General features: G+C 47.0%; 1 protein-coding gene across 4 annotated transcripts; it reads right to left on the bottom strand.

The window, feature by feature from the left end:
- Positions 1-60: 60 nt before the first annotated feature.
- LOC115326880 (autophagy-related protein 13) lies at positions 61-16,407 on the bottom strand. Of its 4 annotated transcripts, none has more exons than XM_029987818.4 (6): positions 16,243-16,407; positions 7,282-7,617; positions 6,864-7,072; positions 5,557-5,667; positions 3,881-4,151; positions 61-2,831 (listed from the first exon to the last, which is right to left on the bottom strand). In XM_029987818.4, the coding sequence occupies exons 1-6, from the start codon at positions 16,405-16,407 to the stop codon at positions 2,616-2,618; spliced, it is 1,308 nt and encodes a 435-aa protein (XP_029843678.2). In that variant the 3' UTR covers positions 61-2,615. The 4 variants fall into 4 exon arrangements, with proteins under 4 accessions (XP_029843678.2, XP_029843680.2, XP_029843679.2 ...); XM_029987820.4 differs by having other exon boundaries at positions 3,899-4,151; XM_029987819.4 differs by having other exon boundaries at positions 16,255-16,407.
- Positions 16,408-16,655: the final 248 nt, after the last annotated feature.

The following is a 16,655-nucleotide window of genomic DNA, read 5'->3' as shown; positions in this document are numbered from 1 at the left end:
ACAACTATCAAGACAAAAATGTGGGTTATTGTTATAGATCAATGAGAGAAAATGACGCTGTTTCAGGGAACGAAGGATCCAGTTGTGCTTTGGCCAATTTATTTACACGAGGGTAAATTTGCAGGGTAACGCAACAAGTTGAAAGAGTAGTAGCGGCTTTCAACGCAAACTGCAGCAGGAGCAGCATTGTTTGCCCTTACAGCAGAGATGCTCGTTGAAACACCAGAGCTGTCCACTTGTCACCATGCTTGTGACACCGAAACTCCGCACAAACGACAAGCAGTGGGAATAACAGTAACAGACGTCTGTCCACATTGGCTTCTGGTGGTAGCACTGCTCTGTACTCCTATTTCTCCCTCCAGTTTGACTTCTGAAGTGGCTCGATGCCGTCCAAAATGGCAGAAACTTTTACAATGGGCGCTTCATACTAAATAATCAACTGCAAAATGATTCAACAGAGTTTCGCGTATATCCGAGCGCCAGCCCTGCATAAAATGAATGCACATATCATTGAACAAATGTAGCGAAAACTAACTTGTACAGATACCAGTAGGCACTGCATTTAGAGCATTGAAATTTTATGAGCAAAGAAAGTTTGGAGTGAAGAATAGTGACTTTGACTACAAAGCAATCTACAGAGTGTCACAAAAAACATTTAGTTTTTTTTTTTTACCGCAAAAATAAACTAGGCGTCGCCGAGCGCTCATTCTCCGCCCAAAGGTAGCGCTCTAGGTCACAACCAGATGCCAAATTTTCAGCCCGATCCGATACCTTAATCAAAAGTTATAAGTGATTTTCTGAAAATTTCAATGGGTAAATGGCGGCCGACGGAGTTTTTGAATACACGGGGCTCTATGGCACCAGAAACCGCAAACGGGTGGTTGTGACCCCTAGCGCTACATTGGGGAAAGAATGAGCGTTTGGCGATGCCTAGTTTATTTTTGCGGTGAAAAAGACCCTGTAAATTTTTTTTTTTTTGTGACATCCTGTATATGCTAGTGGCAAGCTTCATCGATAAAATTGCCCATCTATGCTCCTGTACCAATGCCAAATTAACTTTTGTCCAAAACTTCCAGTTCAGAAAGGCTCTCTTGAAATTTCAGCAATTTCACCAACCAGGCATAATTATTCTTGTTCTATCCTCAGCAGAATAAATTCCACAAAACCAAAAACTTGACCTTCTTTAGCTCTAGAAAAAATAGGTCTAGTAAAACCAATGAGGTAGAGGGCCTTAGAGCGATAAACTGGCAGCTGAAAGTGACCCCCAATTGGCCGACGCCATGTTGCACATTTTTTACCACTATAGACACGTGACCTTATAGTTTTGCATCTAGATTTTAACGAAGTACCGCGCACAAATAATTGCTTATTGATTTTTAATAACTGTGCCGACGAGATAAGTTATGTTTTGTTTGTTTAAAGTCCAAAATGTGCTTTTACGACGAAAACTTGGGCAGGTTTGCAATGCCTCCGCTTGATGCCGTCAGCCACGGTGCTGTATCTTAGGTGTTTATCGGAGCTAGACACCGATATCTGGGGCTAACAGTATCGAAAAAATAGTTTATCATGATTTTTACAGCAATCACAATACAAAGCTTGGCTCAGTTTTGTGTAAAAGCTTCAGGATTTGGTACGGTCACGTGTCTCATGGTCAAAATTGTACAACATGGCGGCAGCAAAGTGAGGGTCACTTTTGCCTGGTGATTGGGACACCAGTTTATCGCTCTAGCCCCTCAACCTCGTTGGGTAAAACACCCTGGCACAGGTGAATACTAAACTGCCTTTCCTTTAGAGTCCTGGGTCCACGCGATCGCGCATGCTCTAACTTTCAAAATGTCATTTGCCTACTACATTTATTATTCTGTTTTTATAGCTACTCAGGAGAGGAGTATGGCAGATGATCTATTTTGGATGCCCGGCCTCCATTACACCACTCGTTGCCTACGTTACTGCTTCGATTGACAGCTTCGGCTCAAGGCTCACGAAACGCCGAGGCACCATCGAAGGCGGGGAGCTCCTGCCGGAGGCGGGACAACAGAAGGACCTCCCAGCCATTCTCGTCCTTTCAGCGACCACAGTACTTCCTCCCCGTCTGCTCACACGTGCCGCTCATTTCAGGAAAAACTAGCGCCCAAAACCGCGCGATAGACTACTTAACAGTTGCACCACTCCAATAACAAACGTCGACGGTGAAACGCAAAAACGAAGCGACGTTGCCGCTTTTGGACGCCGCAGCCACTTTCCGTCAAACCTCGGTTCGAGTCTTCGACCCTGGAACACTTCGGCACTTTGTACTATCACTCGGAGTCCACGCTAGCAAACGAGCCAGAGTCTCTCGCACGGTCGGTCCGACGGTCTCTCCCACGCCGCTCGCCTCGTGCTGCGCTGCCCGGAATGCCTCTTAGACCGGCATGTCTGGCGTCCCGTCCCGCTTGTGCGTGTTACCGTCAAGATCGCAACGTCGGACGGCGCGACGCTTGTGCGACGCGGTCGGGACGCAGCAAGCGCACCGGTCGGAGGCACGTTCCGGACGCCGTAGTTGTGGCTGCGCCGTCGGTCCGGCGGATGTTCCGGCGGCTCTTGCGCGCGTTCGGTGCAGACCGGCTCCGGACGGCTCACTTCAACGAGTCGCTTCGACAGATGGACTCGACGAACTCGTCCAGCTCGGGTAGGCTGGCCTCGAGTGCGGCGAGGGTGGCGTTGATCTCGTTGACCTGCTCCTCTAACGTGGGTTCGTAGGAGTAGGATTGGAGCATCGGGGCGCTCTGGCACTCCTGGAAGAAGGCCCCCAGGTCCGAGCCGGGGTCCCCGTCTTCCGCGAAGGGGGGTTTCTGGAACGAGAACGCAGGGACAACGGAGCGTGAGGTCCAACGTTCCGCGTTTGCTCTTACAAGCTCCGGTCCCACGGCGGTCATCTCGAAGGGCTACTAAACGGTTTTAGTTTATTAGGAAGACATAGAAATGCATACTCGAAACTAGCTTTACTAACAGATTCGTCGTGTTCTTGGGCAAGCTATTTTAGTCATTGGATAATTGATTAACTGTTAGATAATTAATTTATACAGATTCCCAAGGGCTTCTCATTTGTCTCCTCCAACATCAATGCTTAGAGGGCGATAATTTTACACTGCACACTTGATGATACAAAAAGAAAGTGAATTAAAGCTTTTTATAAAAAAATAGTTTAAATGTGTTTTAAACAATAAAATGCTTTGCGGTACATCCAACATATTCTTTAAAACACACTTTGAAAGAAAGTTTTCGGAAAAGCTCTTGTATCCAAACCCCCCTCTTTTTTCTTTTTTCAAAATTTGTTTTTGCAGACTGAGTGCACACTATAGCTTGGACAGTAAAGGGTGGCCAGGGTGTTCCTTACATTGTAAAACAAATTCCAAAATCGGTGCCTGCACATGGTGCATTTAATGTGCATTGCATAGTTCTCTTCCCATAAAATATGAGACCAACAAACTTGCCAAAGTCAACAGCAAATGCGTTTTCAGATGGCAGAGTCAACGAAAAATGTAACTTGGCGCCATCTCCCAATAGCGAGTGAATAACGCACTCTGTTCTTTGTTAGCCGCACTTACCGTGAGATGGACCCCCCCCCCCCCCCCCCCCCCCCCACAACACAAGTTACGTTCGTCGCTAACCGACTCGTCTGCAAACACGCCCACCACCAACTTCGGCAAGTTTGTTGGTCCCACTGTTTACGCGAAGAGAACTAGACCTCGAAATTTCACGAGGCAAAATCCACTACCCAAATACACATTGGGCGAAAGTTCGAGCTTCCTATGTGCAGGCGACAATTTTTCTGGCTCGTTTTGCGGCGCAAGGAATGCCGTGGCCAGCTCGTACCACGTTCGAACGGCCCTACACTGACCTGAGCGAGCAGACCTACCAGCTCCACGAGGACGAAGTCGTCCACAGGCAGCAGGACCTCCTTGGGCTCCACCAGGGTCTCCCCCAGCTCCCCGTCGCAGTCCTCCTCGTCCGCCTCCGGCGGGTCTCCACCCGGGGGCTCCTGGCTCAGCAGCGACATGAACGCCGGCTCGGGGAGCTCGCACTGGCCTTCGCCAGCACCGCTGTCACGGCGCTCCGGTGCAAACGCCCCCTGGTGCAGCTCTACAAAGTCTTCTTCTAGACCCCCGTGCCTAGAGGGAGAAGAGGCCGCCGTCAGGGTCACCAAACGCGCAGAAGCCCCGAAGCTACGGCGGGCACTGGCGACATCGCCCAAGAATACTAAACACGCGCACAACGTCGTCGTCGGTGGGTCCTCAAAACCTGCCCCAAGCGCGCTGAAGCTCAATGAAGTCGGAGACGAATTCGTCTTGGCGTCGACGCTGCAAGCGTCAACGCCTGCAGAAAATGGCGTGGGCCTTGCCATCTGTGTTTGTGGTAAACTCCAGAACCGCAACAAATAAAAATTCCGGCCGGTCGCGGAACGTTACTAATCTCCACCTTCGCGCAACGACTTAGGATGTACATACGTGCGCCCTATATTAGCTTCGTGACATTTCGTCGAGATGTACGCGTTTTAAACGTAAAAATATAGTTTCTTCCTTCAACGACAAAATCTTGCTAGAACTACTTGGCACTTCTTTTCTTGATGCGACGACGAGCGTAGGTGGTAGTGGCTGCAGTCATTCACAAAATGAGAATAGCAGGGAGGCGCTTCAGTTGCCCTGCCTCCAGCGCAAGCTGCCTACCTTAGACAACGCCTCGTGCGCCTGGAGCACGCAAGCTCGGCCAATGCACGGCGCAGGGCACGGAGCACGTTGGATGGCAAAAACTAGGCAATTTTTTCGGTTCTCAATAAAACAAAGGAGGCAAAAAATATTTAAAAAAAAAATGCGAGGGGTTGGTCGACGACACGAGATTCTGCAAGGCAGAAGATCCTCCTCACCCTGGGGGAGGAGGAAATAGGCAATGGTGTATGGGGTAAAGGGGGAGAGAAGGAAGTGGGGGAAAAGTGGAAAGCGCGAACTGGGGTGGAATAAAATGCTCCACCTGCCCTTTTTTGTTAGCATTTTCTATCTCAACATCCAAAGCTTCCATTCACTAAAACCAGATGGCGCAACCACTAAGTCAGTGTTGAAACACGCGAGCCGTCACCTGCTTCAAAGCGCTCAACCCCACTCGTCCATCCGTCCGTGCCAATATGAGATTACTGTAAGCTGGTTCTTAGTGAAGCCCAGCTGCTCTATCTACACGATCGCAACATAAACCTTTAATGAATTGCTGACGAGCCTTTTTCCTGCGGAGCGTTGGGAGGGTGAATCACCGAGGGAAGTGGAGCGAGCCTCGGAAAATGCAAAGCCACCGTGTTGGAATCAAGAAACGCGATCTGTGCCGGAATTCTGGTGCGTCAAATGTCGCATCCTGGCTTCCCAGTACGGAGGTCGTGTCTCTTGTTGAGACGATCCTCGGCAGACGACTTGCAATAGGCCACTGGTTTCTAAAGAGGCTTTCTTAGGCATGGCTGGGAACTTGAAGCGGTCTGCCATGTTACGGGACGCGGAACGAGGGAAAGACACGAGTGCACAGAAAGGCACCAACCCATTGGAACAGCCGTTGTGACCAGCGGTGGTGCACTGTCGCTTTGCCACCTCGCCAGAGGCAGACGAGTCTTTGTCACTGCGTCTTGTGCCGTCTGCCATCATGTCGCTTCTGCGGGGTGCAGAACAAAATCGCAGTGTTGGAGAAAACAAACTGAACTGAAGTCGTCACAGGTCGAACTTCTTAACTAAACTTGAAAGCCATCTAGCGTATTTTCGGCACTTGGGAAGTGCCAAAAATACACCCAACAAAGGTACAAGTAGGCGATTGCGAAATGCATTCAAGTACCGTGTGTTTCTGAGATAAGAAAACCTTGTTTTTCTTGCTGCAGAAATAATTTCTGCATCACCAAACGCTCTGCCCCCACCCAAATGTATAGCTAGTGGATGGAACCAGAAAAGTTTCAGAACTAGCCTTATCTAATTGAAAAGTTATAAGTAATTTTCAAAAAAAGTTTTCATTGAGAAAATGGGGCATGTTTTCGGTAGTGCGCCATTCATCTCCATGAACTGATGGACTCCGCCAAACCCAATTTCTTCGCTGAAAATTTCCGTAAACCACTTATAAATTTGAATTAGATAAAAGCCGCTGAAACTTTGGCATCCGGCACAGAAAGCTGGCACTGCATTTGGGCGGCTGAAGTTAAAGAGGCGGTGCAACCATTTTCCAACTTTGGCTAATTAATTGCGGGAATGAACCTGTGTCACCTATGAAACGAAGAACAGGAAACAAATTTTTCTCGCGCACTCTAGTTTTTATTTTAAAAAGCGAAACAAATCGAAGCTGCCCCTCCACTCTCGTGGCGTTTTTCGAGCGACACTTTTGGGGACCACCTGGTTTCTTGTTGGTTTATGTCTTCAGAGCCCCCAGCCGCTCCCTCTGCAGTTGTTGACTTTTCAAGGACTAGCCTTGCCGAAGGTCGCAGCGAGAGATCGATACAAAAGGTGGTTCGCCACGGGCCTCACGGCGAGGGTAGAAGCGGAGGGGGACAGGTGTTGTTGACTTCCGTATGTACCACAGTGACGGAACACCATAGGTCCCGTAACTGCCACAAGCAGCTGCAGATAGGCAAATGATTTGCTTCTTACTTTGCGATTACGCGAAGGAATAGCAGTTTTTCGGGGGAAGGTGGTGCGTTTTTTCTCACTTGTGCCGAGATAACCAACATAAAAAGTACCAACTGCAAATTCTTTTAACACTAAAAGGGACATTCACCAACAACATGGTTTTCTTTTCTCCCAAACATCCGGTACTTAAAACACACCCAAAGTATGCACCATAACTCGAAGCGCAAAGCAAAGGCTTACCCGCGTCGGGCGAGCGCCCTCAGCCCCTTGGGACTGAGGTCGGGCTTGAAGTAGTCGCTCTTGAGCATCATGGGGTTCCCCTGGGACATGGCCCGCTGGGGCGAGATGGCCAGCTTGGTGCGGTAGTGCACGCGCAAGGACAGGGTGCCCGTCGGCGTGCCCACTTGCCCCACCTGCACCTTCTGGCTCCCCTCCCCCAGCTGCTGCTCCTGCAGACACGTGTTCGGCATTGGGAAGCCGGCCCAGGCACCGGAGCAACGGGCATCGACCGAGGCTCTCGCTCTTGCGTTAACGATAGTAAGACTATCAGTTCAATCATACCGGGTCTACTAAAGGCACCTTGCCATTGGATAAAGTGCTACTCGCTCAAGGAAGACATCTCTGGGATTTCTCATCGAGACACTCGGGGGCCACCCACCTGGGGCTCCCCCATGTACACCCGGTAGCAGACGACGTAGGAGTCGGGCCCCTGCCGCAGGGACAGCTTGTACGCCGGGGTGACCCGGGTGACGGCCACCAGCGACTTGAGCAGCAGACTCATCCGGTTGTACACCGTGTAGATGACGCGCACCGACGCGTCGCACGCCTCGCTCCCAGACAGCTGCCACGTCTCCAGCACCAGGGAGTCCCCCTCCACCGTCTGCAGCGAGATCTCCGTGCACAGGCTCGGCCCCCCCGCCTCGGGGATCTGGCTGCCCAGTGCCCGCCGCACCTCCTCCGTGATCTCGGGGATGTCGGGAATGTCCAGGTTGAACTGCGGGAGGGGCAAGGAAGCGTATGGAAAGTTAGTGCAAACCTTCCGTCCACAGGCCGGCTTCTCTTCCCCCTCTTTTGCCTCCCAGCAGACGACGCCATTTTTTAGCATGGCCGTGCAACTGCCCTTATAGACCCCTTTTTTGAGGTAAACAAAAACGAACGAGATGGCGGGTTCCGGTTGCCAGATTCATGTCCGATTGTTGAGTGTTGTGCGTGTTTTCCTACGGGGATCGTGCAATTATGAGCATGTATTTGGAGTCTGCCTTCAAATAGTCGAGCTTGTTATGGGTAAAAATTAACGCGACTAAGAGGTCCTAAACTCGTTGACCCGTTCGACCCAACATATGGAAGGATATTAACAAAGAGGGCATTGGAACTGTAAAATCAGTGCTATGCACAAAAGAATTTTTCAAATTGTCCCGTGCATAGCACTGATCTTTTCTTCAGTTTTTTTCATTTAGTATTATTTTTTCCTGTCGGCTGATCTGCCAAGGGGGCAAGGACTTTGTCAAGCTGCACTTCTGCAGCTTTTTTTTTCAGTCTCCATCACCCGTATGTATGATGGGGGAAAATAAATGAATTGAGCGGAATTTAATTAAACACCTTGCCAAGCGAGTGGAAATCCAAGCAAAAAATACTTCCTGCAGAGTTACAAGAAGCTCCTATGCAACCGTATGACAGTCTCGCACAAACTTCTGCTTCATAAACTTTCCAAGCTTATGCAGACATTCTTTCATGGATTCCATCTTTTCTAGCCCACCGGTCACAATTCGTTGCTGTCAATAACAGTCAATCTTCTGTCTCTCTTGCTTCCAGGGTTTTCCACAAATCTCTTTTAGGACTGATGCTTTTATTTAACGACCTTCCAACAAATATCTCCTCATCTAATGTCTGCTTGCTGACAACTGTGATTTACTGTGAGAAACCAAATCATTGTAGTACACGCGTAATTAACTCTGACATCAACACTGTCCCCCGGTGGTGTGACTAATGGTCTACGAAGCTCACCGCTAACAAATGCAAGTATAGGTGTGTGTTGTGCCGGTCTTATGAAACCGGTAATTACTACCTCATTTAGAGTTGGTAACTTCATACCTCAATCAGGCTCATTTAGAGTTAGTAACTTCATGCAAATATCTAGGTGTTCACATAACTTCCAACCTTTCATAAAAAAAAAACACTCAGCAAATAACCACTAAAGCTAATCGCATGTTAGGTCACCTTAAGCACACTTTTCTCTTGGCACCTGTTTCACTCATGTTAATCCTTTACAAAGATCTCTGTCTGGCATCGCGGACAAGCCACTCTGGAAGTCAATCAAAACAAATCTACTCTCTTTATTTTTACAAACTACCACCACCAATGCAAACCTCACCACCATAAAAACTACTCTGCCACTGCCCCCCCCTTGTCCTTCCGTCAAAGAACTGGTTGCCTTTCTTTATTTTATGAAATTTAGTTTGCTAATGCTACCCTACGTAACAAACTGATCACCCACCCTCTTTGTGATTCTTCTCGCCTTGAATCATCAGCACAAAGTTGGCATCCCAAGTTCGATCTTGACGTTTCGTTCGTCTTTTGTCCCCCATATGTCCCAGGACTGGAACCGCTTTCCCAAGACACTTGTCACAATCAGACACAGAGCTCTTCAAAACTGCCATTAATATATATATATCTTAGGGTTGGGCAATTGATCGGTTAACCTACTGATTAATCGATTAAAGCTTTAATCGTGATTAATATTTTTAATCGATTAATTGGTAAAAATTTGACGAACGAAAAGAAAGTAAAAAATTCAACACCATGCAGACGTGGAGCAGTACATCTCTGTGAAGGGCGAACCTTAGGTGAACTTTTAGTCCAAGGAAGACTGTAGGTGCGAAATTTGTAACCACAGACAATTGCAGAAGGTTACAGGTGTCCCGTCCACTCTAACGCCATTCGAGTGTCCGCTTAATGCAGCGGGGACTGTGTGAGTGTCTTATGAACTGTTCTCACCAGCACATCGAGGATGATTCTAAATCAAAATTGTATATTGCGCCGTTTGTCACATAATAAACAAAACCAAAAGAACAATTTTTTTTGCTTTCTTATATATTTTGCGTAAAAATGAAGAGAGTGAATAATTAATCAATTAAAGTATGGCGATTAATCGGGTTAAGAGTCTTAATCGACTCCCAGCCCTAATATATATATATCTGGTCAATTGTGCTTAATTTGTATTTTGTTACTGTCCCAATTTTCTTTCCTGCTCTACCCCTCTGTAATGCCTTAGAGGTGCACTAAAGACATTCCTGGTATTGTCTGTTCTTGGCGATAATTCATTCTGTGGTATCTTAGCATCCCAAAAATCAAGAAATTATATCTGTGCGACGTCTATTCCCCTACCAAAAAAGTGACCGAAGTTTGTGCGCCTTTCCGAGCGGAAAAATCTGGAGCACAGAATTCAGCGGAAGCGCTAGCGGCGTGACGACATGCACGCGTCAGCCAATCGCAAGCCGCCTCAGATTTCTAGGATGCTTGGAGCCCGTAAGACAAGTTATCACCAAGAATCGACAATCTCAGAAACGTCTTTAGTGCACCTTTAAGGCCTTGACGGAATGCTGAATGAAAAAGGGAAAAAAAAATTTTATAACACTTAAATCTCCATCTCGGAACTGACTTTAATCGACAAAAGATTTGCCTTTTATTTGGCAAGGATATACAACTTATTTTTTTATATTCCTCGGATGGCTTGAGCACCAATGGCAACAATCTATCAGCAACACGGAATTCTTCTTGCGAATAAACACCCACTGAGGCCCCAAATCCCCCCAATAAATATGCCTCAACCCAAGCAGTCAAAATATGCAGATGAGCGACGCGAAAAGACAATAAAAACGAGCCATATGGCTCCTGCAGATGTCGAGTTTTTCAATACCGATAAACAAGAAAGCATGCATATACATGCGGCAGGACAAACAATAGAAAAGCTCTGGAGTACGAACCAGATGCCAAAAAATGTTGCATTGCATTCCACGCAGCAGCATGCGACTCCAGAACACCTCCGACTAAATATGCTTTGTTTCGGTGCATTTGCAAGACAGATATGAAAGACCCAAAGACAAAGTGGGGTAGTGCAGTGGTTAGCATACTTCACCGGTAATGAAGAGATCTGAAGATCAAATCTCGGCTCCACCAAATTTTGTCTTTCGATGCTTCCTAACTTTCCTTCTCATTTGATTAATTCGGAGCCACGCAGAAGGGAGTCGCAATTTTTCTCTGTCCCAACTGTTCCCCAGCTGAGTTAGTTTTATGTCGTTCGATTTTCCCTAGATAATTCCACCACCACTCCAAGCTACCCTCTTTGCTGCCTCTTCCCTCTAGGGTGCCGCATGCAGACCTTCCGCTGTAATAAGAGCCTGAAAAATCGGCGCTTGCACATAGAAAGCTAAAATTTATACCAAATAAGCACTGAGTAGGTCAGTTTTACCGTGTGAAATTTCAAGCCATAGTTATCTTCCTGCAAAAAGATTAGAGCAAAGCACTTGCCAAAGCCAATGTAGGGCACGTTTGCAGATGAGAGTTAGCGACACTAATGACTTGTGGCACCATCGCTCGATAGGCGCAGCAAGCAGACGACGCACCCTGTTGTCTGCTCGCTGCACCTATCGTCAGATGGCGCCACAAGTAATTAGCATCGCTAACTTGGTCGTCTGCGAAGGCACCCAACATTGACTTTGGCAAGTATTTTGCTCTCAGTTTTTACAGAAAGATAGTACGCCTTGAAATTTCGCACGGTAAGACTGACCTGCTCAGCACACATTTGGTGGAATATTTTGCCTTCTATATGTAGACACCAATTTCTTTGGCTCGTTTTACAGCGGAAGGTCTGGTTGGGACACCCTATACTATACACCAACTCAACTCTGTTACGCCACGTCGCAATCGTGGCACTTTGGGCGCACTGCCGCTCTGGGAGTGTGTGCGGAAGTCGCCATGCAGGATGGGAATTCCTGCGTTGTTTTGGAAGAAACCAGACCCAAACCTGCCTTCTCATCAAAACTCTGCGACTGGGGCTGTACCAAGAGAGCTGGGAAAGGTGTGGATATCAGTTTTCAAGTGTTTTCTGTCTGCTCGCTTGTCCATGAACGTGGATAATGCCGTGAAAAGGGAAAACCGGACACTGTCAGACCACGATTGCTTGTACGGGAAGCACTCTGGGTTGAATTCACAGATACTTGTGGTCGTCAGATTTATTTTTGTTCCAACATGAATGAGGGACAACCGTCAAGTTGTCTGGACCACCCGCGGATCACGTTCAGTGCATCTTCATATTCAAAAATGGCAGTCTGCTTGTCCAAACTGTCATCTGAAACGGTAATTAATAGACTGTAACAAATTTCTTTATTGTGCCCCACGTTTTGAAGCCAGGTCGGCTCCTCGTTTACGGGTGATTGTGTGTAGGCCTAAAGGTTGCAATCTTTCATAGTGATCTTCTTTCTGTCAGTTTTGTTTTCTTCTATTTTTGTGATGCATTGCAGCCTGTGTACACAGTCAAACCCGCTAATAACGAACAGCAGGAAACACTACAATCAGTTCGATATAGCAAGTAATTTGATATAGCAAGAACTATTTATAACAAACTTCCACGATGCGTTCGTTGTAAGGCGAGAGCTTCTCTTTCTTTCTCATCTCTTCGCTTCCACCTTGTAACAACGCTAAAAAGGGTGTTTCTTTTTTTTTTCCCCCCCATGCATGCAGTTTGTGTTTTCAGCTTATCTCCCCTTCTGAATCGCTTCTCTTCGTGGGCAACGGTTTTGGGATGAATTTTTTTTTTCTGTGCGTGGGTACAGATTATTTATTTAGCTTTCTCCCCCCCTCCTGATTCGCTTCTCTTCGCTCAAGTTTGCAACTTGAGCGTTTGGAATATTCTATCTTTCCTACTTTTTTGGGGGGGAAAGGGACAGGCTAAAAGACGAAGGTTTGCACGTTTTTGGAAGCCTTCCCGGGGGGGGGGGGAGTTTGCTATAGTCAATATGTTGTTCGTTATACAAGGTACTTTTTACATGCATTTTCATTTAAACTTTCCGTGAGTTCGATATCAACAATACTTCGCTGTACATGGGTTCATTAAACGGGTTTCACTGTACGGCTGCTTGGCAAAAGTCTGATGGATCGGTTCAGGTTGCTGTGTGTATTCTGCACCAGAGCCGTATATTGGGAGAGTTTGGCCAGTGAATGTGGCGACGAAGGCGCCGGAGAGGAGAAAAGTAAATGAAAGGGAGGAGAGCGCCGAAGGAGCGAGAGAGAAAGAAGGGAGCAGGGAGGAGACGACCGCCATTTTTTAGCAACACTGTCGGAGAAGAGCACTGCTGAGGCTACGCGTCGTCTGCTTCGGGCCGACTTCTTTTTCGCCTGAATAAAAGTATGTGGCCATACGCCGAAAAATCTTCATTTATTAGCTTTTTAACCCAGCGAGGAATAACAGAATGTCATTTTCTCTCCAGAGCCAGCCATATAAAAGGCAATAATCGAGATTTAGATGCTGATTCCATGCATTCCGCCGGGAGAATGATCGAAGAGGGCGGCCCTCCCCACTCAGGTGGGAGCAGCCGAGAGTTCACGCGCATGCGCTCATGCTTCTCGCTCTACGCCGTGTGCTGATTGGCTCACTTGGGAGGAAAGCGTTACGGCGGCGATATCATAGACTGACCAAACTCTCCCCATATACGGCTCTGTTCTGCATATGCTGTATATTCCGAGCTGGCTTTGAAACGTCGGGCATGATGAAGAAATTGGTTAGAGTCTACTAACTACCCCTTTCATATTGCTTACCTAACCCCCCAGGCAGAGTTCTGCCAAAATGTTTACATTTAAACTGTCATCTGCTCGTTCAAACGACAGCAGCTCATAGACCAAACGGTGGGCCAGTAATTGCGATATGGAGTGGAAGCCTCAAAATACTTTTTAAGTTTAAAAATTTTTTTGGGTAAGTAGACAGTAGATACAAGGAGGTAAGAGAATGAACTTACGAGTGGGTTGGTAAAGACGATCTGACCATTAAATGTTGGTCGCTAGTTGAAAGAACTGTACTCTCTGTCACTGTACCTACATGTTTTATTCTTTCGTGTTTTTCAAATACAAGGAGATGTTGATTATTGTTACCAGTGACCATCACTGACTCGTTATGCTGAATTCACTTGGTTTGATCCTGCTTGCGATTTTCGGCAATGACGTCATGCATTGCACCTACCATCCATGCTTTCGCAGCCCGAGCAACGTCGTGACTGAGAATAGCGAGCAAAATATCACCATGTGAATCAGGCTTTAGCGTCCATTCTGCGGCGTTCACGCAGAATGCCTCGGCACAGATCATAATATTTATGTAAATTTTTGCACTGTAATGAGCCTTATTAATTTCGCTCAGGCCACTAAAGTAGTAAGACATTACTAGGAAAAGATTGTATCAACAAATTCAACGCGAAAAGGAACACGGGGTCTCACACCGACAACATCACATTCCAATGGTTTTGTTGATGCAGGAAGCCGTGCTTCTTGACCGCACCCCATCGCACATGCGCGGCACAAATGGTGTGCCACTGCTAGGGGAGCTCCGGTCTGTTCGGAAACATGATTTGCTGTATAATCCACCCTTCCATCTTCTCTGGCGAAGCGCAGGGATCCGGCTACATCTGTCGCCCCTTCAGGAAGGGCAGGAATAAGTCCTTTGCATTTTAGAAGTATGTGCTCAATTGTCTCCCCTTCTGTTTTACATATTGCACACACTGTATTTGTGTCTTCAAATTAATTTTTTCGTTGTTGCCCATACAGACCTACAGTCTGAAAATATGGGCTAGCACCCAACATTAAAAATGAAATAACTTAAAAAAGGCCAGGACAACTCCACTCGGATGCTAGCTGTGCCAGTCTCTGCACTTCCCTGTCGTTTGCTACTGCATGGTAGAAGAGCGTGTTGGTTTAAGTCATGGATGAAGAAAGAATAAACAATTAAAACAGGGAAGATGTGGTTGTGTTGTCCCTGTTTTAATTGTTTATTCTTTCTTCATCCATCACGTCTGCTACTGAGACAGCAGATCTCAACTGTGGCAGGACTGTCCTTTGCCTCAATCGCTGGGTTTTCTCAAAGCTCCCGTTTTAATTAGAAGGGTTCAGCAATACCGCTGTGACGTGCTAGCGGCTCCCCTTGCCGCCTGCGGCTCGAGAATGCCTTTCGTATTGTGCCTTCCCAGGTAGATCTTCATCTCTGTAAGCGTGAATTATGTGATTCAGTCGCTAACCACCTTTTTTATATTATTTCCCTTTGTCAATGCATTTTAATGTCCAGATGCCTGACGCACATATTAGCACTATCAAACTTTTTTCTAATACGTCTCTGGCGAATACAGAGAGACACGTCTGTTTGAGCAACTCATTGTTTAGTAGAATTGCTGATTAATATTTTGTAGAGGTGTTATTATGCAACTATCCTGAGCTGGTGAACTTCAGGGAACAGAGGCCTTGTCAGGCACCACGCCTTTATCTTTGCTGCCTATGCGGTGAATCCGCCAACCCAATAAAGGAAACAAGAAACTGGACTGATTTTTGCGTGATCACAAGTCAGGGCTCTGCAGAAATTGTTTCGAGAAAGTTTGCGATATATTTATGTTGTGTCATGTATAGGTTTTATGGTTTGATTAAACAAAGGAATGTTGCTTCCACTTCCTCACTGGCAGACGACATGAAAGTGTAGTGTGGCGCCACGAGTGCTGAAGGGGAGCTCTCTTAGTAGCAGCGTGCATCAGATTGCAGAAAAACCAGACAAGCGGCTCTGATAGTACCGCTCGCCACACGGAGCAGCGTTTTAGCTCATATTGGCTGCAATAGTACACTCATGACTTGTAAACCCTGGCACAGCGTGCAACAAAGAAAGCTGATGCAAGCACTTCCAAAGAGAATTTCCGGAAACTTGTTAAGAATGTGTTCGCTGTGTCGTAGGCATTTTAGTCCACCTTTTTTGAAATAATCACACTGGGGTCTGATGTCCCCCTTTCTAACGCCAACATTCTCCCCCATACGAAAAAAAAAAAAAAAAAGCAAAGAAGAGAGTAGGTATGTGCAGTAACTCTTATCACCATGCTAAAAAGAAAGAGAGAAAAAAAAATAAAAGCTACTTTTGTTGTCGAGCTATCGGTCTCTGCTACCTGGACGCTGTCCTTCCGAGCACGATAGCCTTGCAGCGAGCTGTAGGATCGTAGACCTCGAAGCGAACAAAAACGTCAATAAAATAAAACGAAATGAAACTTGTCGGAATGAATGCCACCACCCCCGCACAAAACGGCAAGCGTGTACTACTACCCGAATCACAGTGCCAACAAAAACAGCAGTAAAGCAACATAAAAAGAAAGGCGAAACAACGCTAAAAGTGTTTTTAAGCTTGACACCGAAGCGTGATGAAAAACACGCCGGGTGTTTTTCATCTATTTTCAACACCTATTCAGGTGCAAGGGGAACGCATAACTTCGATAAGATAGTGCCCTGTGTTGTTCCGAGCACCACTATTGAGACCGATCATGCCCGATAGCGCGAGCAATCCAGACTTGCCGATATCAAACAGAGACCGAAAAAAAAAAAAAAAAATTACCAGACAGCTCACCCAGTCGGAGACCGTTGAAAACGGCTTGGACTTGGTTTTCTGCTTTTCGCCCAACCGCGACTGCACGATGACCTGGACGGATTTGAACGCCAAAAAGCGGATGAACTTGTCCAGTTCCTTCCTGTCGTGTGGAGACAGCTTCATCGTGGACATGCTGACAGGAACAGGGTTACATCCGAGACAACTCCGCCACGACGCCGCAGTGTTATTTTCTTTTTTTTTTTAGTCTCGATCTTTGGTGTTTCAAAAGCCCGTCAAGGGACGCATCGCGGCGGGTCACAGACGGTTCGGTAGCGCCAGCGGGCGATACGAACAACGTAAACAAGGCTGGCGGAGTCGATTCTTCAATATGCGGAACTGTCGCGGCGGCCCCCCTCCGAGACTAGTCCCTGCCGTTAGTC

This window comes from Ixodes scapularis, unplaced genomic scaffold (assembly GCF_016920785.2).
Source record: "Ixodes scapularis isolate PalLabHiFi unplaced genomic scaffold, ASM1692078v2 PGA_scaffold13__105_contigs__length_92229423, whole genome shotgun sequence".
In the NCBI taxonomy this organism is placed as follows: Eukaryota; Metazoa; Arthropoda; class Arachnida; order Ixodida; family Ixodidae; genus Ixodes; species Ixodes scapularis.
Note: the sequence above shows the minus strand (reverse complement) of the source record. Positions and strands in the feature narration are given on the sequence as shown.